The 25,958-nt window shown below is 40.1% G+C and overlaps 1 protein-coding gene across 15 annotated transcripts in view; it reads right to left on the reverse strand.

The window, feature by feature from the left end:
* NHSL1 (NHS like 1) overlaps positions 1-25,958 on the reverse strand; it is a 183,027-nt gene that overhangs the window by 20,971 nt on the left and 136,098 nt on the right. For 11 of the 15 annotated variants that reach the window (XM_054062559.1, XM_054062558.1, XM_054062566.1 and 8 more), the window contains exons 3-5: positions 11,515-11,642; positions 8,425-8,496; positions 2,253-2,445 (exon numbers count right to left, since the gene is read on the reverse strand). In XM_054062559.1, coding sequence (XP_053918534.1) covers positions 2,253-2,445; positions 8,425-8,496; positions 11,515-11,642 — 393 coding nt within the window. The remainder of the gene's footprint in view (positions 1-2,252; positions 2,446-8,424; positions 8,497-11,514; positions 11,643-25,958) is intronic. The other 4 variants (XM_054062561.1, XM_054062560.1, XM_009557478.2 and 1 more) reach the window with 1 other exon arrangement.

The raw sequence follows: 25,958 nt of genomic DNA on the forward strand, positions 1-25,958 counted from the left end.
CCCAAGAGCTGAACTTGCGGAGCATTTGTTGCACAGCCACACGAGAGGCCGTTGTAACAGAATCATTGCTAATGTACTGCTGAAAATGCTGTCGATTGCCGTCTCTTCGGAGGATGACTTTTTATTTCATGCCAGGAGTGATAAAGGGGAAATTTTTTGACCTCTCTTCTGGGAGAGTGAGAAAAAGAGCAAGCGGAGGAAAAAAAACCAAAACAAAACAGTGATGGTTTGTTCTACTGCACATTGAACAAACAGCATCGAATCCTTGGTCGTTTTTTTCCTGCCTCATGCAGTAACATTGGGAACTTCACAAAATAAAATTATTCAGTGTGTGGGAGGGTAGAGGAGGGGAGCAGATTGTGACTTTTTAAAAAGGAACAAGGACAGCAGTTTTTTTTTATCTGTTGCATGGGGACCATAGCCTGTTACTGTTACTTGCCTTGTTGTACAGTAGCAATATAATTTTTCCAAGGGAAAGGAAACAGTGGATCCCTGAGACCAATCCACATACTGCAACAGCAGTCTTCCTTTCCTGCCCTCCCTTTCTACCCCTTCCTATTACCACATTTATAATGGAATGAATGCTCAACAGCACACTCCTGAGAGGTGAGGTGTGATATGCACATGCACTGTTTTTATCAGGAAAGTTGAACTGCTGAGTGTAAACCTAACAATCCAGGGCACACAAGGTTTGCTATACCACTCAAATTAAACTGGCTGGAGAAACATATGTGATTTATCCAAACACAGTAACATTCACAATGATTAAATCTATAAGGTTGTTGCATCTCTTTTACCCCATTTTTCTTTCCAGCTGTCTACTTCCCTCATATATTTTCAGTATTACATATATTTCAGTCATTACAGCAAACAGCAGACTACTCTTTCTGTAAGCATACCCTTTCCTGCTGTCACAATATCTAAGCCTTGCTCAAGCTTATCAATTATGTCAGATTATCTTGGCCTTCTTGGCCATGACTTGGCCTTCTGCCCTTGTATCCAATATTCCCTAGATGATGCCAACTTTGCCAAGTAACAGTTCAGCATTGCATTTATTTTCCTTCTATTAATTTTCCAGAGGTGAGGTGTTCATAATCTTCAGTTGTCTTTATGCTATTCATTTCAAATATATGTTCTTTATTTAAGGGAACATTTCTTGTTGATTTCTTGAAGCTCTCTGATGTTTGTCCCAGAATTACTGTGCCTATACTATTTAAATACTATTAATACTATTTAAAATACTGGTTTCTAAAAATACAAGTGAAAAAATTATTGATAGTCATGCAGAGAAAGAGAACACCTGATTTACTTTCAAAATAAAACTAAGTATTGTAAGCTATTGATTATAAGAGTGAGAGCAGAGTCAGAACACGTCCTATAGCCTTTGAAATAAATCAGATACTGAATGTCATTGTAGTTTTGGCAGGCAAACAGTCAGTTATTTGAATTAACTAATAACAGACAATCTTGATACTGTGCAGAAAAAAAGATGGATTATTTAATTGAAGTGATAATTCAATCTTTCATAGAAATTCTATTTACACACAATGTAATCTACTCAACATTAGGCTTTAGCATAATTTAACTTTCACAGAGCAGGAGCTCTGCAACAGTAAAACCAAAGATCATTTTCAAAATGAAGAGTTAATACACAGTTCATAATAACAAAACGTGGGCTGTGGCCACATAACTGGAGTGTCTTACCAAGACACGAATGGGGCTTGAAGAGGTAGCCCTATTAACTTATCACTCTCTGACACTTAAAACCTCTTGTTGCTGATAAAAATAGTCGCCTAGATGTTTTTTTGTTTAATTTTGTAACATTTAGTCTTTGGAATAGAGAAGTCCCCAATAACCTTCCTTACATAGAACTCCTAGAAGAAAATTCTGAAATATCATTAGCATTGCATAAAGCCTGATATTCCATTACATAACTTCAGTGCATTCCACAGCAAAACACTGCGACTTCTCAATGCTCCTCTTCTATTTCATGAATATCTAATGCTGTTTCAAGCCCAATTTGTGTAGATTATCTTAATTAATAATCATTTTAGGAATTTTGAGGTTTTCTCATTAAGTTGTGAGACAGACTCTTAAACACAAAACACTGTTTTCACAGGAAGGTGCAATAAGTAATTTAAAATTCATGCATCAAATTCATGTCTGTCAAAATGCTATCCAACTGTATGTGTCCCCTTTTATCCCTTCCCTCCCTCATTATTGTAATGTAATTACTGAAATTAAAAGCCTACCAGTCACATTAATAGGAACCACATCTGTTTGAACTGCCTGTGCTTGTTGTCGCATTTTCTCTTCTGGTGTTGGCAGTGGGAGTGACTTAGTCCAGTTGGTCTGGGTGTTGATATCTGACAACTCACTCGAAACTGGAGTTTTAGGCCTTTTGATGGTAATAAGCTTTTCTTCTTCTGGGGAAGAGACAGGACACTACAAACAGAAAATCATGCAACAATGTAAGTTTACTACCAAAAAAAAAAAGTAGGACTGTGCTACTACTAAGGCATTGCTACTGTAGTCAGTATGATGCTTGTGGAGATGATTGCTTGTGGAGCAAAACACACCCTTACCAACATCACACTTTGACCTATACAAAGAGTGATTTTAAAAAAAATCAAACAACCAACCCACCCCACAATAAAACACTCGGTTTGTATTTATCCAAGGCATCCGATCAGTCTAAGGAATATATACCAATGAAAGAGAATTGAGTAGTCTGGAGCAGAGCAAAGCACAGAAACTAATTATCTTACACACTAACGTGGAGTGGCAAAGCCCTCCTCCAGTGCCCTGCTAGGAAGGTAAGATTTGAGCACTGCTTTGCTCCAGCTGCACTGGGTTGTAAGGATGCACAAAGTCTCAGCAAGAAGCCTGTTATGGAGAGATTTTGGGAGAGCCATGTAAAAGAACCAGCCAATGTGCCCTACAAAATTATCATTATCATTAAATGAGTGAGGGAGCAAGAATAACTCTGCTTTGGCCTTGGAGAAACTCATGCCAGAGTAAAGAGGTTAATTCTGTCCATTTTTCAAGGACACAGCAGTTAACAATATTAGTACCCAAAGAATGGTTATTTCTAAAGTCATTGCTTATGAAAGAGGCAGATTTCACCTCCCTGCTGGGTGTTTCACATAAAAAAATACTAACAAAAAAACCCACCCTCAACCTCCAAAAAAACGAACAAGAACACCCCAATGAATCAAAAAACTTTGTGCACCAGAAAAAGAGGTTGCAACAGCTTGTGCTTCCTTCCACCAAAGTTATAAGCCAAAAAAGCCATTTGCTTTCAGAGAGCAAATCTGTTTTCATTACAAGGTCCTCAGCTGTGTGCCAGTAATGGCAGAGAAAGCCATAATGTAGCCTTTTACTGACAGTACTAGTCCATAGCAAACCCGCAAGACAGGTAGGTTTAGGGCACACAGAAGACATCACTGGAGCTTCTAGCAGGTGGCCATAAGCTCCAGGCAACCCCAGGAGAAGCAGCCTTCTCTCCTACCCACTCCTGCCAGCAAGGCAGCCCAGGGAACCCCAGAAGGAAGACCTGGAGGAAAGCCAAACTCCATCTCCTCCTGCGCCCAGGCAAAACAAAAATAGAGAAGAAAACAAGGGAAGAAGAGTTGTGTAGAGGCTGCAGCACTAGCAGGGATATCTCTCTCTGCAGCCTCCTGACTCCTCTGCTTCAGGGGTGTTTGCTTGAGCTGCTTGGCACAATGGACTTCCCTTTCTACCACCTCACCAGTAACAGTCCTCCCTGCTTTTCTTTATTCCCCTGTCCCTTTGGAGAGAATCACAATACCCAAAACAGGGCTTCCAGTACTGAAGCACTGCCTCTCCCTCACCACTGTACACAGGCGTAGAAAGAAACATCATAGCTATTTATAACAGATGATTTTTTTTATTATTACTATTAGAGGTTTTCAGTCTAAGCAATCAGTTTTCTCTTGAAGCAGAGTGCTATACAAAAGACATGCCCAGACACTGCACCTCAACCATCGTTTATCCTTTTGGATTTAAATTTTCTTCCTGTTACCATGAGGCGCTCCCACTGTATACAAACAAATAACTACGTATTTATTCTATTATGCTTCCACTCTGCACCCTTTAGGACAGGGCCTAACATTTTATTTAATAAAAAAAAAAAATAAAAGCAACTCCCAGGCAAAAGGTAAAAGAATATAAAAGTAAAATCTCTGCAGGTAATAATAAAAGAAAATATTTCAGGCAATGAAATTATTACTAATGTCATCCTGCGGTTTGGAACACCACTTTGAAATGTGGGAGCTCTTCTTTGAGGAAATAATCCATTTTTGTCAGTCTTGCATTTCTTTACTAGAGAGGCTGAGGATGGGATGGATGCTGCTCTGTAGGAAAGGGCTCAGCCCTGTGAAAGCCCCAGCAACTCTTTCAATACAAGCTTCTTGGAGGACACCAATATTTTTTTCAGGCCCACATTGGTTTTAAAAGGCACTAAAACCTTTTCTATGAAAATACAACATAAACACTTATTTTTTTTATGAGGGTGTGTACTTCTACAGTTTATACACACGTACAGTGTGGGCACACATATGTCTACGCATCTACATACAAACATAAGCACTTTACAACCTCGAATCACTCAGATTTATAAAAACCTTCATTAACTTAAGCAATCTGGGAGAGAAATGCCATTGCAGCAGGGAAAGCTGCCTTCCCCTCAGTTAGGTTTAAAAACAGCTGAGAGAAAGAGTTTGTAAGGAACATGGCACGGGAGTGCTAGGCCAATGTCACAGTGCACGTGTACGAGTGCACCGAAAGGAGTCATCAGAAGTTGAGGCACAGAAACACTGCTTTCCCCCTTCTACAAAAAGCTTTTCTCCTACCTCAATCAGAGCACCAAAGGGGATGCTTTGAGCCTGATTTTGCAGTTTGTGTGGGGCGAGGATGAGCTCCAGTGACCTTCGGCTACCGCGCTTGGTTGATACTGTCAGCATTAGTATGTCACATTCAGACTAGACTGCAGTGCTAGGTCTCAGCTGTCAAACAGCATTCACCAGAGGCTACGCCAATACGCCAAGAGGCAGAGATATTGGTTACAGAGCCACCCCTCCTTTTCAAGGAAATTACCTAAACCATGCAGAACACTTTCTGTTACAGTATTAAACAGACAGAAAAACTGAAGAACTGAAGCATCTACTACAAAGGAATCCTAAATGTAAGAAAATCCCATGCAGCAACAATCACAAATTTTGCAGAATTAAAAGTTGAGAAAAGTGGCGACAGATGGAGGAAGACAGACAGAATGAATCAGCCAAGCGAGCACGTAACAAATGAACCACAAATGAAAACCCAGTTGTGCAGTTGAGGTCAAAGCACTGCATCAGTGAGAATGATTTTCTGTCATAGGACAGTGATGTGTACTTCTCCAAACTAATTTAGTAAAAGAGTTGTGGGTGGTTTTGTGTATAGAAGAAATGTTCAGGTTTCATCTGAAGGTACACTTTCCATGGTTCCTTCAGAAGCACGACTGTCTCTACCTACAGTCTTTCAAAGTATTTACAGTAATAGTGGTGTAGGATTTTTTTGATGTGAAGATACTTTAAACAGGGATAACAAAGCCACATGCAGCTTTATTGCACATAGACGGAAACAGCAGCTCAACTTTCAGCTTTCTTCACATAGAAATTATTTACCTCTGATCAGGATGAAGATAGGGATTTACATATTTTTAGCAAACATTCCCAGATTTACAACACAGAAGCTTGCTGGAAGGTGCAGTGAATTGCTGCTGTGTAACAGGAAAGTCTTCCCAAGTAAGGTCTGTTACATCAGAAACAGAAGTGGACTAGGCAGTACTTCGAGATTATGTATCAGGTCAGCAAAACTGATCATAAACACTTTGTTCATAATAGAACACAAAGCACTTGTTCCATTTTTAAAGCATCTCAGATGCATAGTAACTTTACTGCGGGACTTAAATGGCCAAAATTCTGTGCAACAGGATGCTAGACTCATCTCCTCAGAAAAATTTGGAATTAATCTTTTTTAATGGACCAGGGAAGAACTAAAGATGATACGAGATGTAAAAGAAACAGACTAGGACCTTGCAGTGTTTCCACAAACATGCATTAGAGGGGAAAAAGCATGAACTTTGAAATGGGAGTTGAAATGAGAATCCGGGAGAGAAATGGCCTATAAATACCCTACAGACAAGCTATTTGGCTCAGTAAGCCACAGCCTTGCCTTGTTGACATATTGTCCCCCAGCCTACTCAGCTGCTGAGATACAACAAAAGGGTTTCACTATCTCAGCACATTCATGGTATTTGAGAGGTCCCAGATGACAAGTGAGTATATGCTGTATATCTTGCAGCACGCTCTGCCTAAATACCCTGTGTATTCTTAACCTTTTTATGTTGTAGGGTTTTATACTATACTGTTTGAAAAAAGATGAGACCTCTGAAACAAAAATCCAATCCACACAAATTTTACCTTTCAGCAAAAGAACTTCAAACTTTCAGTAATGTCTTTTACCTCACCGTCTACTGCAATCACTTCTAAAATTATAATTCCTCACAGAAGCAAAATTGAGAAAAAAACTAAAACAAATCAGTATTGCGGACAGGAGTGATACCAATTCAGCTGTCTATTACTATTTGCCAATGCTCTGTTTCTCTTCCAGCCTTTTACTAGGTTTGATGGCTTCAAGTGCCCTTTTACTCAATGCAAAGACAAACAGTAACAGGGAAAAATCCTCCAATCTCCAAACCTTTAAATTCCTCTTTCTTTGTCAACTGCAAATGTCACTTTATGTGCCTGCTTAAGGTGAATTAGTCCTGTCTTGTTCTAGTCCTCCAGACCAAGGTCCCCAGTCTAGTGCCCCCAGATTTCACAGGATATTCCCTTTTATTATTCCTAAACACAGATCTTCAGCTGCACCAGCCAACGTTGCTATTCCACTAAATCCTTCACTGTCTCAGTAAGGAAGGGCTTTTTTGTTGTTGTTGTTGACAGAAATTACTGACCCTCAAGCAAGTTATCAAATTAATCAGCACGGCAAAAATGTTCCTTTCTTCCTACTCTGCTGCAATGGGACTACAAACACAAGAGCAGCTGTACTACATCAGATCAGAGCTCTAAATGCCTCCCTTGTATCTGCCTTATGGTAACTGCCAACCAATGATACACAGGTGAAATCAAATCAGAGGATACATACAGTAGATACCTTCCCTCAGCATTGGATGTAGCGTCCTCCCCCAAGACTTTACCCAGTAGCTTTCTGAACCCATCTACACTTTCAGCATCTACAATTCTTGCAGCAATTGCACAGTGTGAGTATGTGGCGAGTGAAGATTTACCCTCTTTTCTTTGTTCAAGGAATTTCTGTATTCATTTGCATATGCTCTGGCATTTTATGGTTTGTCTTGCTGTTTCGACCCAGTAAACTGAGAAGTATTTTTTTAAAAAAAAAGTGAAGTAGTATAAAACACACGTGCTGATTACAAGAGCACCCCATGCAATTGCAGCAGAGGGGCAGGGAGGCCAGCTGAGGGCACCATCACCTAGAATTATCCATAGTTCTGCCAGAGCCCATGCCTCAAGGCTCCCAGACATTCCCACCCCCAAACTGGAGTACCCAACTGCTTTAGCCCCTCTCAACACCAAGTAAAATTTTGAATTAGACCTCTTCAAGTCCCTCAAGCCAATACAGTTAATGCATTTGTTTAAATGGTCTCTCGCAGATATTGAAGAGACAATTAATTGTTTGGCTGAGTACAGTGGCAAAATTATACTCTCCCCCCCACCCCCCCCCCCCCACCCCCCCCCGTGAATAAGCGAAATAAATGTTTTTGCACCTGAAGCTTAACAGATTGTATCAAATCAAAGTTCATAAGCCAAATCACAGGACCTGGGGAAAAATACCACGAGTTTTTGGCATACTGACTTACAAACATTTTCATAGATGGAATAAAGACATGATATACTGCATGCCTGGGAGCAAGGACTCTCTGTAGCTCACATTCATCATTTAAGAAAAACACATGATTCCAAATTAGTAAAGGTTTTCCTTGGCTCATTAAAAACCAGTGAAGCAGCCAATTAAATACGACACAATGTTCATTGGGGAGGGGTTTCAAAGGAGGCAAATGTTAATAGACAAAAAGGAATTAGAAAATTTCAGTGAAACAAGTAAACAGTTTAGGATACTGGACTGCAGACAAGAAGTAAAGGAAAAACAAAGGAAACAAACCTGGTACAGCATTCTTCCATTGAGCAGTTGACTTTTCAATTTTTTATTTTTTTTTCAACCAAAACCAAAGCAGATAATAACTGAAGGCTAAGAGCAGAACAAGACTGCACATATGCTAAATGCTACAAGTAACATCAAGCTGCAGACTTGGCAGCTGGATGGTCCCACTCGTGGGCAAGGTACCTTGTTGCTCCAGGGAACCAAGTTACAGCAGGCGCTAATGCAAGACTGAGAGATGCAGTCTAACAGACTAGACTGTTGAGCAAGACAAAAAGAAACAAAGAGAATGAGTGATAAAAAGGGAAAGAAAAAAGAATGAGAAGAAAACTCACAAAAGACAAATACATTTAATATACATAATGTATACAGTCCGAATGTAAGAGGAACCAGAGTTTGAAAGCAATATCTCAATACACCTTTGACACTCAGAAAACAGAGCAATACTGAAAGGACAGGAATAGCTCCCAAGCCACATCATCAACAGCGGTATGTAAGAGATGAGAAAGAAGGACACTGGTGACAGTGCTGAGATGTAAAATCCAGATAAACCAGTTTAATCTCCAACAAACTCAATTAGAATCAACACAAATACAGTGTGGTGGAGCTTGGTGTGTGCCCCATTAATGCAACTTGAAAGAATCAATTTAAGAATAAAAGGACAGTTTCAAAAACTTCATTTTTTATCATTCAGAGACATCATGTTTCTGTGATTTCTAATTTTGTTTGCTTGGGTTTGATTTTGGATAACTTGCCTGTGTGTGTCTCGTGGTTTCCCTCCGAAACACCACGTTCTGTTTATTTTAGACTTTTTCTAAGACTCACACTGAACCATGTGCTTTGTATGAATATTATCTGGAGACAAACACCCACCTCCACTAAACATAAGAATGTTTGTGGATCGAGGTCTCCTCTTGAATCATCTAGCCATGGTTTCATATTATGTCTCCAGTGAAGACAGACTAGTGGAATATCAACCCACGCAGAATAAAAAGAATAAGGAAAGATGGTTTCCTTTGTGAAATCACCATGCAGCTAAACATAGTCTTTCTGCGAGTTGCCAAATATGTCAAACTCGGAAGCAAATTTGTCAACAGCAAATAGCTATTCATCTATCCCTCATATTCTGCTGTTCTTGAATTTCAACTACTGAATACTGGAGGTATGGAATTTAGATGTTGGCTTTTCTGCTTTGAACGACAACAAAGCCACAAAGTTTTCATTTGCTGGTGAGGAGTTCACATTTTGATTCATGGGGTTTTGGTGACACCAGTTCCACACTGCCACTGAAGAACTGTTCTTGACTCACTCAAGGCATAAGACTTATTAGTATTACTTAGCACTTTACTCATGAGATTATAATTCAAATTCGGAGGGCTGTTGTGGTTAGCATTCACTTAAAGCGTAAAATTTTAGGCCATTAACAAAAAGCCAGTTGAGAAAAGATAGTGCTCAAAAGACACCACTAAACACTAAGTTGTACAATATGAAAGGAGAATCATGCTACCTTTTACAAGCGATTAATGCCTTTCTGAGCTGCAAATAAGAGCAGCAGGGTTAAGGTTCTGAGGTAATCAGTAACATCTAAGCCTGTCAATTTGGCAACTATCTCTCTCCACAGTTCTGAATCATCCTTTCAGCTAAATATATTTGAAATGGAAGTGCTATACTGTCCTTCAAGCCTAATTAGTTGCATTATTTTTTTTCAGAATGTACAGAAATTGTTAGTAACACGTTATGTTAACACTCAAAGAAACCCTTAACCAAGATAAGGATGACAGCTCTTACTCTCTAAAAGGCCTCACCTATGCTTAAATGCTTTCTTTCAAGCGGTTAACAAAGTGTATTTATATATTTTATACGTTACATTAGTTCTAGATGTGCAAATGTTATGTGCTGCACAGCATTGGCCAAGGACACATCATAACATATAGGTATGCATGTATATGCAGTACACTAATACAAGCAATGCATTACTACTTTCCCCAGTGGAAATCATAATGCCACTAATTTCAGTAAAGTTTTGCAAATTATCATTATCATGCACGCCATGGTACGAATGTGCTTTACATTCTCTGTTCACTGCCAGAATACACCACACACAGCTAAACAAGATGCTCTAACATTTCCTGCCAATAAACAGATACAATGCAATCACCACCTGGATGAGACACTGTACATATTCCGTAACACCTTTTATTATGTGATTGAAAACTATGGAATATAGAAATGAAAATACTGTATCCTTTAAAGTGAGTTCTTGGGATCTGCACACTTTGTATTGAGACAGAGTTATTTGGTTCATGCTACAGAGGCACATATGGTTTAGTAATGATTCAAAAAGATCAAACCATGTTACATTCAAGGATAACCTCCCACTCTCAGAACAACAGTTTGTGGCAAAGTATTCTAAAACTATCTTGAAATCAAATCACAGGAGCTCAAGCATTTCAGGTTTGGACAGCCAGGCTTCATCCCATCCCCTTCCCCCAGCATCAAAGTTAGCTTCTCTTTCAGAAGCCACAGGCACAAACAGGGCAAGGTAACAACAGAGGTGTAAATTTCTTCTCTCGTTTAGAACACTACTGTAATTTACTAGTTTTGTAACTAAAGTGTGTATAAATTGATGTACACCTAACAACACGTCTTGAAAACTTTCTTAGGATCTTTGCTCAACTGACCCTTCTCTTTCTTTATTGGTTTAATTCATTTCTAGATTCTAAGTTAAGTATATACAACATGAGATGTGAGCCTATAAACTGAAAATCACCAAGCAAAGAAAGCTGATAAACCCTACTTAGCCGTCAATCTTTCACTCTTCCAGATGCCTTTATGCAAACAGTTGTGATGCATTAGGACAAAACCTCCACCTAATGAAACTACATAACTGCCTGTATTAGCAATTCAAAGTGTGCATAAGCAGGTACACTGATGGCTGGCTAATAGCTGTTCCTGCTACTTAAATGTAAACATGTAAACATTTAAGAGACTCCAAACAGCTATCCTTGCTGGGGTTTTCTCTCCAGAACATTACCAAACTCCTCTTGGTTTTCAATACTTTTATTTTGCCAGTGGTAACTTCATATAAATGCATGAGCAGAACTTGGATTTTTAAGAGACTGTAGACGTCAGATGACCTAATATCACTATAATACAAAGGAGTAAGCATCTTCACAATGTTCTAAAAGAATCTTAAATTATCTGAACAATGCTATGGCACGTGATTAAACTGCACCAGTTATGTATTCTTTCCAGCACTTCACCCCTCATCATTACCTTTTGTTCAATTTCTTCATAATCATCCTGGTAACTTCCACAGATCGCACTGGAGGATGAGGAGAAGGTGGGGCCCTGAGAGTAATACTGTGAGCTCCGGTAGCCATCCCGCCGCAGCTTGTCACACTCTGCAGAAGGACAGAGAAAGACGAGATTAATTAATGACAAGAGCCATTGCTGTTTACGCTTGGTGTACACCGCACTTACAAAAGCATACAGTACTTTCCCGAAACTGTTTACCATACCTTAGCATTGTCTGCCCCAAATAACAGAACCCAAAGGTGCATTTCTTCTATCTGTATCTATATTTTTCCCTTCCTCACATTTATTATATCCATCTGCCCACACATAGTGTAAATACAAACGGCTTTTATTAACTCAGAGATGGCAAGAGCTTTGGAAAGAAGGGGAAATCATGTTATTTATTTATTTAACTGAGGCCTGGCTTCGTGTCTTGACAGATGGCAGCATCTTCCAGGATGGGAGACAGAAGCATGTGAGTTAACACCAGGGGTCTCATTTGCCAGGCCCGTAGACATCCATTATGTGCCTTACACTTGAAATGATGATGATGATCACTACTCAAGCACCATCTGCTAATTAACTTTGGCACTGACCACTTGTCTTGTCTCCCTGCCTGTGGAAGAGACCATTTATTGTGACTTTGGAGAGACGAATGCAATTACAGGGATCTGAAAAATCTCATGTCACTGCACAGCCTGTATAGTTTAATACTAAAGACCTTTCAGAGCTCACAAAGAATTCAGAGCAAACACACATCCTCACTCAAAACAGCCAAAACCCCAGTTAGTATCTCATCCTCCTCACCCAAGTTTTCCACAACAATCTTCCCACCTCCTGATTGATATTCAGTGTGATTGTACTAAAGAATAACAGACGCCGGAGCATAAGGAAAAATTAAATGTTCAAGATGCAGCAACCAAATTTATCAGAGCAGTCAAAATGTTTGCTTTACTTTTCCAGAGACAGGTATCTGAATCTGTTGAAAAACGAGGAAAGCAAGAAGAAAATTAAGTATTTGGTATGATTCTATCTAAGGAACTGAAAATTCTGCACAATACACAGCCATTATCGTGAGAAAGCACTTTTATCAACATATGCTGCAGAAAGACTTTCTGTGATTGCATCACCTGTCTCTCTATCTTGACCTTTTTAATACCCCTTAAAATGGGAAACATGAATGTTTATATTGAGGTTTTAGAGAAGCTTTCACCTGGCAAATGATTAAGTGGAGTTACAACTTGCAACTCTAGCATATATTTCCTCTGTTATAGTCAGACGCTTCTGAGACTGAGGTCTGGAGGACTCCGTGCTGGTGGGTTAACCGAGCTAGAGCAACCACAGCTCTATGAGGATTTAATCAGTGCAGACCACCCTCTACACGCACATTAAGAAGGCAAGCTCACAGTCTGACAGCTACCCATCTCCATCAGAGCCAGATGTACATCCTGGCCTACCACATGTTTCTGTATAGGGTCAAAAGGGCAGTATGGCACAAACCTACCACTCCTCTGTCAATTCAAGGACCAAGTGTGGTGTGATGCATTTGGAGATCCAGGAACAGAGGGCTGGTAATCCCGTTTACCTGTTTCACACGTGTGCAGCACAATGCTGCATACATCTGGCTAACAGCTGCTGCACTTCAGGGGAGGGGTGTGTGTGTGTGAAAACTGACTGCCAGCAACTGCAGCAAAACAAATTCCTCCACTGCCCCTCTAAATCTGGCACTGGATCCAGCCAGATCCAGTGCATAATGCTCACAAACATGGGACCCTGACAGGCTGTCTGTTGGTTTGAGCTACAAATCAACAGGGATAAACAGGTTGTGGCAGAACAAGACAGCCCAAAGACTTGTGTCAACTTGTAGTGTGGATTAACACACTACAAGTTAACACCTTAGGCACTGCAAGTTTTACCTTCCGATCAGTTGTTGATAACCACAAACAGACATAAAAAAAACCTAAGGGGCAGTTGGGTTTCCTCCTGTTCCTGGGATAAGACCCAGGGTCATGGCTGGCCACTTCCATGACTCTCCGACATCGACATCGGGCATCACAGCAGGCCCCAAGGGCAATGGGGTCTTACAGGGCTTTGACAGATGTACTGTCTGGTATTAACTGATTGACCTTATTTATTCTCCTAACTGAGGAAATGAAGATGATGAATAATCCAATTCATGAAGTGCAGAAGAACTCCAAAAACCTAAGGAAGTCAGCACTAAAGGTCTCAAGTCCACTGCAAGTTAAACAAGTGGAATGGCAATAAAAAACTAGCAATTCATCAAGCTTGCAACCTCTGTTCCTCCACAAGACAACATCCATGAACACAGAAATTACAGCAGCGATGCTGCTGAAGAAGCCAAGAGAACTGCTACAAACCAAGTGAACACACCAACAAAAAGGTGATCTGTCCCAAAGAACAGCTTTTCTGTTTACATACTGTGAAAGTACATTTCACAGCACAGAAGGAAACACATTGTGGGCAGCACCCGAGGCCAACAAACCTTAGCAGAGATTTTAGGCAGGGATCTTCTACTTCACGTTGCAACAGCCCACAAGAGCAACACAGGGTAAATCATTGCATCTAACTGAAGCTACTATCACTGCCAGCCCACAAATGGCAACTTTGGTTTAAAACCTATCCTAACTGGAGAATGCACTTCCTCCCCCCCATCTCATCTCTATTATTAAAGGTGTGCATGGTCTTCTGTAAGCAATCAGCTTTGTAATTTTCATATAAATGTTTCTTTCATTTACATAAAATATATCCAGGAAGAAGGTAGAAATACTTATTCTAGGAAAGACTCCAGACACGCTTCCTTTTTCCAGGAGGAACAATACCTTGTCCTATTCCCACAACCCCAAACAGAATGAAACATTATACACAGTTAGTGAAAAAGTTCTTATAGTTATGCAACTTATTTAAAACACAGAAAGCTGACTAGGTAACAGAAGGGTACAGCCAGTTTCAGCTATTAATAATCTTCAGTTTTAGGAATGTGACAATACGTTAGTGCTAGCTCAGCCAGGGACAGATACACTCATGGACCCAACAGCAGGCCTGCCATTACCCACATTATCCAATATACAAAACCATGCACAGCCCTTCCATATTTCTGCCAAAGAACTGCCAAGGCAAACCTTAGGAGACCACATCAGGTAGGATACAAACCCATTCCTGAGGACGCTCCTGCCAGTTCAACCCTGGAGCACACGCAGAGCAAGCTCAGAGTCATCATCTTGTACGTATCTGATCTGAACCATGCAATAATTATTACTGTGCCTCAAATTAACTATTTATGTTTAAACAAACACTAACCATTTGCCCAGGAGGACCAAGGAAGAGCCAATGCTTTGGCAACTGTGATCAGAGGCTGCACTGGCTGGTGCCAAGGCACAGAAACTGGAACTACCTCCCTTTCATCCCCTGCTACTTCTGGAGCTGAGTGCGCAGGGGTGCTGCCCATCATCTTCTGCTGCTCTGCAAATACTTTCCTGGCTAGGTAAAACCCTAGATTAGTTCTTGTCCTTCTCCTTCTATACTAGTGATACGTTAAATTTGAAAACCTCCTTTGTATTACAGAAGTTGCTTAAAAACAACTTCAGTCAAATTATATCAAAATATAATTTATCCTCATTTATGTGGCACAAGTTAAACCCTTCGTAGAGAAGGAATTTTTGCTTGACGTTCAGTTCTGCTGTTCACAGGATGTTTTTAGTTAAGCATGAAGAAAGTGCATCAGAAATGTGGTAGAAAACCAATTTAAGCTCAGCTCATCACTTCCACAGTTATTACAACAGCGTAAAGATGATATACAAGAGATGCGTGAAGAAGCAGTACATTAAATCTGTACTCCAGCTCCTTTACATTTGAGCCACCGTCACACCCCCAACCACTTGTATGTCTGCTCAGGGCTGCACTACTACAGGGTTTGCTAAATCATGGCATCAGACAGGAGCGTGCTGGGGATGACAGCAGGTGAGCGCATCACCTTTCTCTGCTCTTCTCCTTCATGCTAGATAAGTGGGGGAACGTGTCGATACCAGTGGTACCACACTGACAGCGAGGGCTCAACCTAGCTGACTGCAATTCTGCATTGGATTTTTGAGCCAAAGGCACTGAATTCACTGCTGTTGTGAATAACTCAGCCTCTCCGTGTAAGCCTTATGTCCAGGCTCGTGTTACAGGCAGTCAGGCCAAGTGTATGAAAATATCTCCAAGGCCTCTCTGCTCAGATCCCCTCTCCATTTTACACAAGGAATGCACACTCGACCCTGAGCTGGTAACACTGTACCAAATCTCGCATGCAGACTATTTATTGCTTTTCCAACAAACCATATTCTTACGTGATAATTTGAGTCACAAATTACTGGAGCAAACAGAAGGCACAGCACTGATACCTCAATAATTTGTCTGACATGGTATTACTGTGGAAAACCACAATTAACATCTACCTTCTCTGCCTAGTCACACCTACACAGCCCTGCTCCTTAACAGAAGGCAGGCTGGGCTTGCTGGGAGGAGACTTGATGTGTTGGCTCCTACTCTCTCCTTTAACTGACTTTGGTAACATTTTGTACCTGCCAAGCTTCCTACCTAAAACTAGTCACAGTATCTAGAAAGTTTATATGAAGGAAAATGCATTTCCCTGCCAGCAGCAAAATCAGTCAGAGCGAGATGGATTTGTGGCGTTTTCAGAAGTTCCCCGTAATTATTTTTTTTTATTTGTAAAGGAACTGTGCAAGACTAGGTGTCCTTTTCCATAGGCTTCTTGATAAAACTGTTATTTTGCCTGGCGAAATCAGGGCACCAGTACTGACCCGTCTGCAGGCAGAAAAGCTCCAGGTGTTGATTTTCAGGGCTGGACCTCATGTGGACCTGGGATGTGTCCCTAAAGTGTGGCACCAGCAGCAGCAGAGCCACAGCGCTCAGCCACCACTCTGGACAAGTCCTCCACACCTACAGCCTGAACAGGCAAGCCATAACTTACTAGATTAGCCCTAATGAGACTACTCATCTAAGTAAACACTGCTCACGTGACCACTGGAGGATCAGACCTTAAGCTCTGTAGCTGCCTACATCCACATGTACATGGTCAGATGCACTCTGACAAGCACATATTGAAGAGTTTAACATTAAAAAAATCATTTTTCTATTTTTTTCAAGTATTTATTAGTAACCAGTAAAGACACCAGTAAAGACTTAAACTACCATTATATTTACAAGTATAAACTTAGAAACTTGGCATCAAAGATATTCAGACATCTACAAGCTCCAACTTGCTTGGAATAACTAGTCATCCCATGGTATGGATCAAGCAATGAAAGACAGAAACATCTGAATTGCCTCGTATGCAAGCACAGCTCCTGGAATTTCAGACCAATCACAAAAACCCAAGGACAAAATGCCAACCCAACAAGGGTCAGCTTCCTGGAGCAGCAGAGGCACTGTCTGCCCAGCAGAGCTGCCCAACACTGCTGGAACAGAAACCCCCTGATGTAAAAGGTAGAAAGAGGAAAGATCAGCAGACATTTTACTTGTCTTTACAATTACAACCTCTTGTTGTCTCCTTGTCAGCAAGAAGGGACAAGCAACAAGCTGACAGCTGCGTCTGCATGCTTGAAAAATTATCTCAGCTAAAGTCAGGGCGACTTCGTGGCAGAGTTTTTCACGTTGTAACTTCTATATTGTAGAGTGGGATTCTTTCTTTATTTTTCTGTACTAGAGAGAGGCTATTAACTGCAAGATCAGCTAAACTGTCAACTATAGAAATAAATCTGCAGACTAGCATATTAAACCACCTTTATCCATTCACTGCACATATCACTAGAAAACTCCTCTACTCCCTGAGGTCAAAATCTTTTTTCTTTTAACCTTCAAACACTGTAGCCAATCACTTTTTCTGTAAATACAAACCACTCTCCTCCGTAAGTCACAACTACAAATACAATCTTAGATGTTATTTTTCAAAGTTTCAACTAAATCCAGACAGACTGTAGTACAATATACATCTGTCTCATAAAAGCAAACTTTTAAAAAACACATTACTTTAACAGTTACACTGCACTTTAATAATAACAATATGTACTATATCACTGCTTTTGGGGTTAGAGAGCCTTTTGTTTCAAAGCTGATAAATAATTACGTATCATTTCAACTTACTTCATGCATATTTTGGATTTGAATTTGTTTTTCCAGCTGTGCTGAGACAACTAAGAGCTGGCAGGATTGTGACAGACAGGACTGGGTGTCAGAAGACAAGGACTCCCAACCCGACACTGCTGCATTTAAGCAAATTACTTCAGGTTAGGTCCAGTCAAAAACTTTACATCTACAGACAGATATGACACAATCTAAATTTCACATATTTGCCTCCTAAATTCAGAGGACATACGGATATCTACAATGCCTGCAGCATGTCAGTATATAGCTAGGCACCTCAGAGTAAGGCCAAGTAAGGGAAGAAACTGAGTTGCTTTAACTTTCACTCTCATCACAAAAGTAACACCCAACATGCGTCCAATGCTGCAGGCAATGCTCTTAGGAGTAGATTTCAACAGCTCTGCTTGTGAGGATTATGTGCTTTTCATCCAACAGTTGCTTAAACTAAGGTACTGCAAGTTGAAGTATTTTTCATGTAGATACAAATTAAGGATGGGGTAAGTGCAGGCTGTATCTCCAACTTTCTAACAGTGTGCTCTAAACACTAGGCAAAAAGGTTACCACCTGAAATGTAATAGCCACAGTCAGGTTTTGTGTGGGACTGGTCACACTGGTGTGTATCGAGACATGCCCCAAGTACACTTACTTCTTCAAGGGTGCAGCTGCCTCTCTGCCGGCTTGAAGCACTGTAGTTAAGACACGGGGAAGACCAGGGTAACTGGACTACGCAATTAACCAGAGAATTTCAGGAAGGTAACTTTTCAAGATAAAGAGCTTGTTTAGTCTGGTCAATGGCTGGGACGGTAATTAAAACAGACACCTTAGTTCAAAGGTCTCTTTGGTTACTAAAGCTAACTGGAATTATTGCCTTTCACTCTGTGCCTCTATGAGTCCCTCATTTGTGAACTCAAGGTAAGAATGCACAGCTCCCTTTATGCAGATGAAACAGGCTCTATAAAAGCAGAGTTGTACAAAGGAAATCTTGTTTTTGACAAATATCTCGTGCTAAAGATGACTTTTAAAAAAGCAGCTCAATTTAATTCCAATGCAGCATCTATTTTTGTCCCTTGATCTAAATATGAGGCAGACAGCTTGCCTCTACCACTTTATATTCCTCCAAAAATTCATTCAGCTTGGATCAAATCCCATTTCCCTTAAATGTATAAATCCCCATATCATTTGCAGAACTTGACTATCACAGGGAGTGCTTCTATATCAAAGCTCTACAATATGTTGTAAAGCCATAGTGATGATGCACTTGTGTAACAACTGAACTGTAACCAATGCTGACTGCAAAGCAAGTTCATGAACTTCAGCTGTGATACATCAAGTGCACTGTTTTGTTCAGACTCTCATTTCAATGGGTCAGTAATTTCAACAGATGTAGTACTGTGGCAGCCCAGCTAAAAAAACTTCTGCTAAACAGCTCAATCTAGATGCTTTGGCTAATGCCAGCCTTTGCCAGTCCAGCTACACTCTGTATTATTCCTTTCTCTTCCTTCCACATACAGTTTCATATTACTATTCCTACATCTTTATTTTTACCAGTACATATAGAAAAGTGTAAGACAAGCCTGGAGACAGTCCACACTGGTACTCAACACACATCTTCCACAAGCAAATGCCATATGAAGTTTCAAGTTTTTAACCCACTGGCAAAGCTAAATCGTTTACTGCAAGGCCTTCTCATCCAATGAGTAACAAGAAAGGTCTGTCAGATCTCAAGACTGTCATTCTTGAATAAGCAGCCAAGCCCAGCCACATACGTAGATTTTAATGACAGATACTGTGCAAAGGTTCCCAGGAACAAAGATGACGGGCTCTCTAGAGGATGAAGGTAACCCTAAGAGAGCAGTGTCAGATTTGGTGATGGAGAAGTCTATTGAATGCATACTTCAGAGAAATCTTACTGAAAGTGACCAAATGTATTTATATTAGGTCCATTTCCTCCCACGCACAATTGCTCACCCTTGTCCTAACATGGGAACCAGCTGCTCAGCAAGACTGGGAAGCCCACCATTCCAGACTGACTTATTCAGGGCTCAGTAGCAGCACAAGGATGAGGCATGAAACTGCAACATTAAAGTAAAGCAAGTACGCAGTTAGTTTTATTTTCGAGTGTACAAATCAGATGCAAGTATTTAAGTAAGATCCAGACTAAAAGGGAACTCTAATGTGAAAACAGGCTGACCACGCCTTTCTTTTCCTGAAGAACTTAAAAAACAAGTGTATTTATCCCCCTCTTAACTCCCTAGGTAATCTGCCTGATTTAGCCACACAGAAAACCTCTCTAATGGCACCAAAACGAAATATCCATTGCAAGTTAACTTTGTAAACAAGCTGTCACTGGGGGGTGCTTGAAATAATTATCACTGCTTGTCTTGAGTTCATTTAAATTTCTGCAAGTGTGTTATACCACTACATTTAGTGGTGACAAGATGTCCTAAGTTTAACAGTTTATCTGCTTCCTTTTGCATGCCTGATGCTGGTATTAAAATCATTCTTCTTGCTTTTTCTCAATTATTTTTATGCATATTTGTTGTTTCTTAGACAACTGAACACAGCTGATATAAAAACATGAAGAGAGCTTTTAGTTTTTCTCCTAAGATACTTAAAGCCATCTAAAATGCTGTAACCAAGCATATAAGTAACGCCCTCAATCTAAGAGAAAAAAGCAAAGAGGCAACCAACCAAAGGCTGATATTCCTGGTGATGGAAGTTGCTTACCTAGCTCTGAAACGAATACACCCCAGACAGATCACATTTCCTCTCTCCACTAAAGCCATAGGTCTGAAACGAGCTGAGGTTTGATAATGTTTTAACTAAATCCTTCTACTGTTTCTGAGTTGTACCATAAAACATTAAGAAATAAATTAATCTGGTTTAAGAAAAAAAGCCTAATTAGTGTTGTTTTGAAAAAAAAAAAAAATCACCTTTTAACACTTTCACTGGAGTTGCTTTCACTTACCACATATCTCATACAATCCATATACATATAATCTCCCGGTATGTTTTTACAGTCAGCACTATATAAATAAATCTAAAAATAGGGAACCTAAATGATTCTGAGTAGCTCAATTTTTCAGCACAAGGGCAGCTTTCAAACACATGCAGTGCAGACTCCCAGTCAAATTCTGCTTAGTTTCATTTGAATACCCACTTTTTAAAATTCCTCATTAAAAAGGACAGTTGGAGTATGGAACTTGGCCAAAACTATCAACAGATGTACTGTGAATTAATTCAAGAACAGTAAAAAGGGCAGGATACATGGGCAGAATTTCTGGTATTAACTTGACTACTGAAACGGAAATAATGAGAAATAAGTTGATTACTATTTTTGATTTTATAGATCCAAGACCTTTCCGGAACATATGGTCTACCCCTAGCCTTTAATGGTCTTTTACTTCATTAAGGTTTCCAGTCAGTTGGGAGCTCACATCTTGACATCCCACTGAACCTGAACTAGACCTATAGTTAATATGAAGTGATTCCTCCCATTTTGCAGCTCTTTAATGAAACATAAGATTATTTTAAGTCCATAATCTTCTCAGCAGGATTATCGACTAGTAGGGCTGACCCTAATATTGCTCATCTGAACAGTGATCTGGCAGATGCACTGAGAAAACAAAGGCTAAACACATACCTGTCTGGAGGGTCTTGCAGCAAGACATAATAGAGGCTTTATGAGTAACTACTTAAATCCGGTTTTATTTGACAATGCTAACCAGATGTCTTCTGGAAAACAAATCAAGTGTTTCAATCACTGCTGCTTAAATAGATTCCTTGAATCTGGCCAACAAAGCTAAACAGAAGCTACAGTCAGCCAAATCCAGCTCTTCTGTAGATGAGATAATAAATGAATCATCGCAGACATTGGAACAATGAGCCCTATACTATGTACATAGCTTGAATCAACACAATTACCCTTGAGGGGGAAAGTCACAATGTACAGGCAGTTGCGCATGAAGTCTCCACAGCTACAGTTTGGAAAGGATTGTGAAAGTCAGCATACCAACTGTTCCCACTACTTACAGGTACATCTTCCTCACTAAGTAACTGTCACCTTGCTATCTGCTGCCAAGACAGGCAGGCCACACAGTAACCAGCACTGTGTGACAAGACACTGCCCCTCAGCTGCAACTTGAACTGCACAGAGAGAGCACTCACAGCACCACAACACCCTTCTTTCAGGAGATGGCTATCCCCCGAAAGCCTGATATCATTTCAGTTCGGTTGTGTTTGCCCTTCAACATTGACATGGTTATTTCATCCCTTCCCTTTATGCCTGTCGTCTCGCAGTTCATAGACAAGTGACAACACACAATAGTGGAGATTGTCCTCCCTCGTTTTTTTATTTTTTTAAATTCCAAGTATTGTACACTGCTAACTGTGGCAACTGGAAGATAACTACTCCTTGGAAATCTAGCTACAACACTCCATCTGACTTATATCCACATTTGGGGGAATAGCGGGTAGTTCAAAAAATGCAGAAACAAAGACAGTTCAGGTGCACGATAGGAAAATTTTCTTCTGTTCCTTCACCTTATCAGTTTGCAAGATTATTTGAGACCAGTACATTCCAGACTATTTTAAGCTTTCCTTCTAGGACACCAGACCTACACCTCTGAACACAGTGCTGACACTTGCAAACCTGTCCAGAAGGTAGACAGGCACACTTATGATATGCTTCAAGCAGTTAAACAAAATAACTTTACAATAGTGCTATGTCTCCTCCACATCCTCATGCCTTATTGCTTGTAATTTTTTTATTATAATACAGTTAGCAAAATGAGGATTAGTCTCAATTTACTTTTCTTACCAAATATTTCCACCATTGCTAAACAATACTGCTGCTGTACCCGCACCCTCAGCTGAAGGCCACTGTACTTTAGAGACTTCTTCAGACAATGGTCCTTTAAATACAACCATGCTGCAGAGCAAGAACCCAGATCTGTCCACGTACCAAGTCAGGGATGGGGACTGCTTTATGGTGCCGTGCTATTCTCTTGACTCTGGTTGAATACTGAACCTCTTGGCCTCACAGACTGAAAAGGCAGTAGGAAGCACTGCACTACACAGCACTTGCCCCTTCAGCAAAGGTAAGTCTGCCTTCAAAAAAAACAAACCAAGCCAATGCCACTCCGAATAACATTAAACTCATAGCTCTGCTACCGTCCAGACCAGACTCTCAGAGCTGGTCCAACCACTGAGTAGATGTTAGCAACATGGGACTAAACAAGTAAAGCCGCCATTCAGCCTTGGAGCCGAGCACAGAGTGCAAGGAGATAGGATTGATTTGAGGATCCTGACCCCATGCAGAGGCTCAACTCTTCCTTCCCATCTGTCATCTTTATCTCCCATTTTCACAGCTCCCTAAGAGGAAATACCGACAGGGAGCAGAGTCACCCGAGACTCCTCAAGGGTCAATACTGTTTTGTTTCTATCTGAACACCTGTATGATGGAAAACACCTTCCAAAAGATTACCATGAAAACATGAGGAACAAGCCACTTAAGACAGGTTCTCAGGAAAGGCCAGAAGTAGTTTAACCCTGATGACAAGCAAACAGGCATGTCGGATGGCTACCTGTCTGCTCCACCAAGCACTCCAAAGTCCTGGCTCCTTCCTCAAAGAAAAGGAGAGCCCGTTTTATGCAACACAAACAAAATATTTTTTTAAATGGGACCTATCATCACAACCCAAGAATTGCATCATTTTCTAAGCATTTAAATCATATTGCAATGGTACCATGACTGTGAAGTCCAACTGACTTTGGTTTTCTGCTCTAGCCATCAGATAATGCCACTGAGAGCTTTCACATAAAATTAATTTAATGTATTTAATGCAGCCTCGCTTAAACATATCCAGCCACTGATTGTAGTCAATGACAACTTTACTTTTTAATATATGTTTCATAAAGGCACTTCAGTTCTCAGGAACAGATATACTGTGCAACACAAACTTTCCAACTTCTGAGTGCTTCATTTTCTAATTCGGACTACTGGACAATACTGCTTTTTAAAACTTCAGGTGGCATCTGCATGCCCAAAGAAGGATAAGCAGCTTTACCTCAGCTATGAACAAGCCTGAATGCAAGATCTCGCTATTTATACTTGAAAGTATCTTCATAAATGAAAAGCACAGTAGCTCCCCTTGATTTCAAAAGGGCAAAAGGCTAGTTCATAAGTACAAAAATCTAAAAAGAATCTCCCCATTCAACATCTACTATCATGTGCTGTAGCTACTTCCACGGTGTGGAAGGACATTTTAATATAGAATTAATACAGAAAAGGACATTTTAATATAGAATATACAAGTAAAAAATAAACTGCTCAAAAAGTTAAGGAAAAAAACTTCTTCCACCTCCAAACACAACACTGTTTCCTGTAAAGGTATGCAGAGCATGCAGAGATCACCAGGTACAGTCCTTTATTTCTCTCAAGACAGGTTAGATATCATACATTTTAATATCTCTTATTTGTAATTTTTTATTCTTAAATCAATTAAAGAATAAGCACAGATAATGGCTTTTATTCTCCTTAAGTGGTGCTTAAAAGTTTATTCTAGACAACAGACACCTTGCTTTCTATTTCACTAGATTTTTTTTTTTAGCTAGACTCTCACAGTCAAAAATTTGCTGCTAAAATTGTAGCTGAATAAATACCTTCAACCTTGTGTTGTCTTAAAAGCCAGTCAGGATTTCACCTGGTTTGTATTAGATGAGTGAAAACACTTGATAGAAAAGAGTACCTTGTTTGAATTATTTTGAAAGATTTCATACATTCAATATCTTTACAGGCAGTTTAAATGACTGCTGTGCGCTCTACATGTGAATCACTATGTTACCTGAGTTTACACTTACTTTTCCATTTGCTGGGGGAGCAATGAATGCAGTAACAAATTAATAGTCTGCTATCAGGTTGCTATGTACCAACAATGTCAGATCTCTTAATTTGAATGAGAACAGGACCGGAAAAATTTCAAACAGGTATGTTTTAATGGTCTGTACTACAGCTACTAGTTTAGCCCTTAGGACCACATTATCTGGTTAGATGGGACCACCAGCTTATCTTTTTCTTCACACCCTCCTTTAAAAGGTAGGATTAAATACACACAAGGAATTTCTGAGTAGTGTTTCTCTCAACTATTCTTAAAACCCTCCAATGATTCCATAGCCCTGAAAACTTATTGCAGCGCTTCAGCATCTTTACTGACAGGAAGATTCCTCTATGATCAAATCTAATTATTTCTCCACTGCCATGCACATCCACTATTCCATCTCCAACTTACCACAAAGAAAAAAATAATTTTACTTTTGTTTCACTCCCTTCTGGTTTGTGCCAGCACTTTCGGGAGAACAGGGAGATTCATCCCACTATTTCCTGCAGAGTATGGCGCACCCTGTCATTCAACACTGTTCATTCCCCACTACCCAGGCAGCACACTGTATCATACACAGCCATTCTACTACCCCATGCTTCACCCCAACTAATGCACCTGAAAAACCAAAAGGATGTCAAAATACAAGCTTCAACTTGAGGCTAAGAAATGCAGAATTGAACTTCCCATGACAGCCCAAGAGTGCTTCTCATGAGACTTCTCCTCAATGTCTTCTATGCTTTAATCACATGAATTTACTTCCGGCCTATAAAGATCCTTTGAAAACTGCCTTTTCTGAAGCAGCAGGTGTAAAAGCAGTTTGGCAGTTGTCACAATTGCATCACAACATCAACAGCACTTTTGCACTGAATGAAAAACTGAAGTTTGGCTATACAGCTGTTAACCCAATCCTCCAAATGTGATCAGAAGCACCGCTGTCCTCCTAATTTCTCAGTACTGGTTGAAGCAACAGCAGAGTAAAATTGATAAAACTTTAGTCAGTGCCTCTCTCACTACTCAAAACGAAGGCAAGAATAGAATGACTGAAAATGGTGTTAAATTCAGGCTGTAGCTACTCGGACAGCTACAGGCCACAGCAAGGAGTTATTTTAAAACCGCTCTTAAGGAATAAACATGGCCTGGGGACAGAGTCTGAGGTACAATAAATAAATATATAAAATAAATAGCAGAGTTTTGTTGACTACATCAGCAGCTTGAGGTCTGGTGAAGGCATCACAGTTTCTTCTTTTTCAGTTACTACCCTGAAAGCATGAAACTGAAATTCACATCATTACCAATGAGTCTTACGTCATCTGCACAAGCCAGTTTATTTAACACAAATGCCTGGTAAGTTGTAGTAGTACCGAATGGCTTGTTTTACAA

This window comes from Cuculus canorus, chromosome 3 (assembly GCF_017976375.1).
Source record: "Cuculus canorus isolate bCucCan1 chromosome 3, bCucCan1.pri, whole genome shotgun sequence".
Classification (NCBI taxonomy): domain Eukaryota; kingdom Metazoa; phylum Chordata; class Aves; order Cuculiformes; family Cuculidae; genus Cuculus; species Cuculus canorus.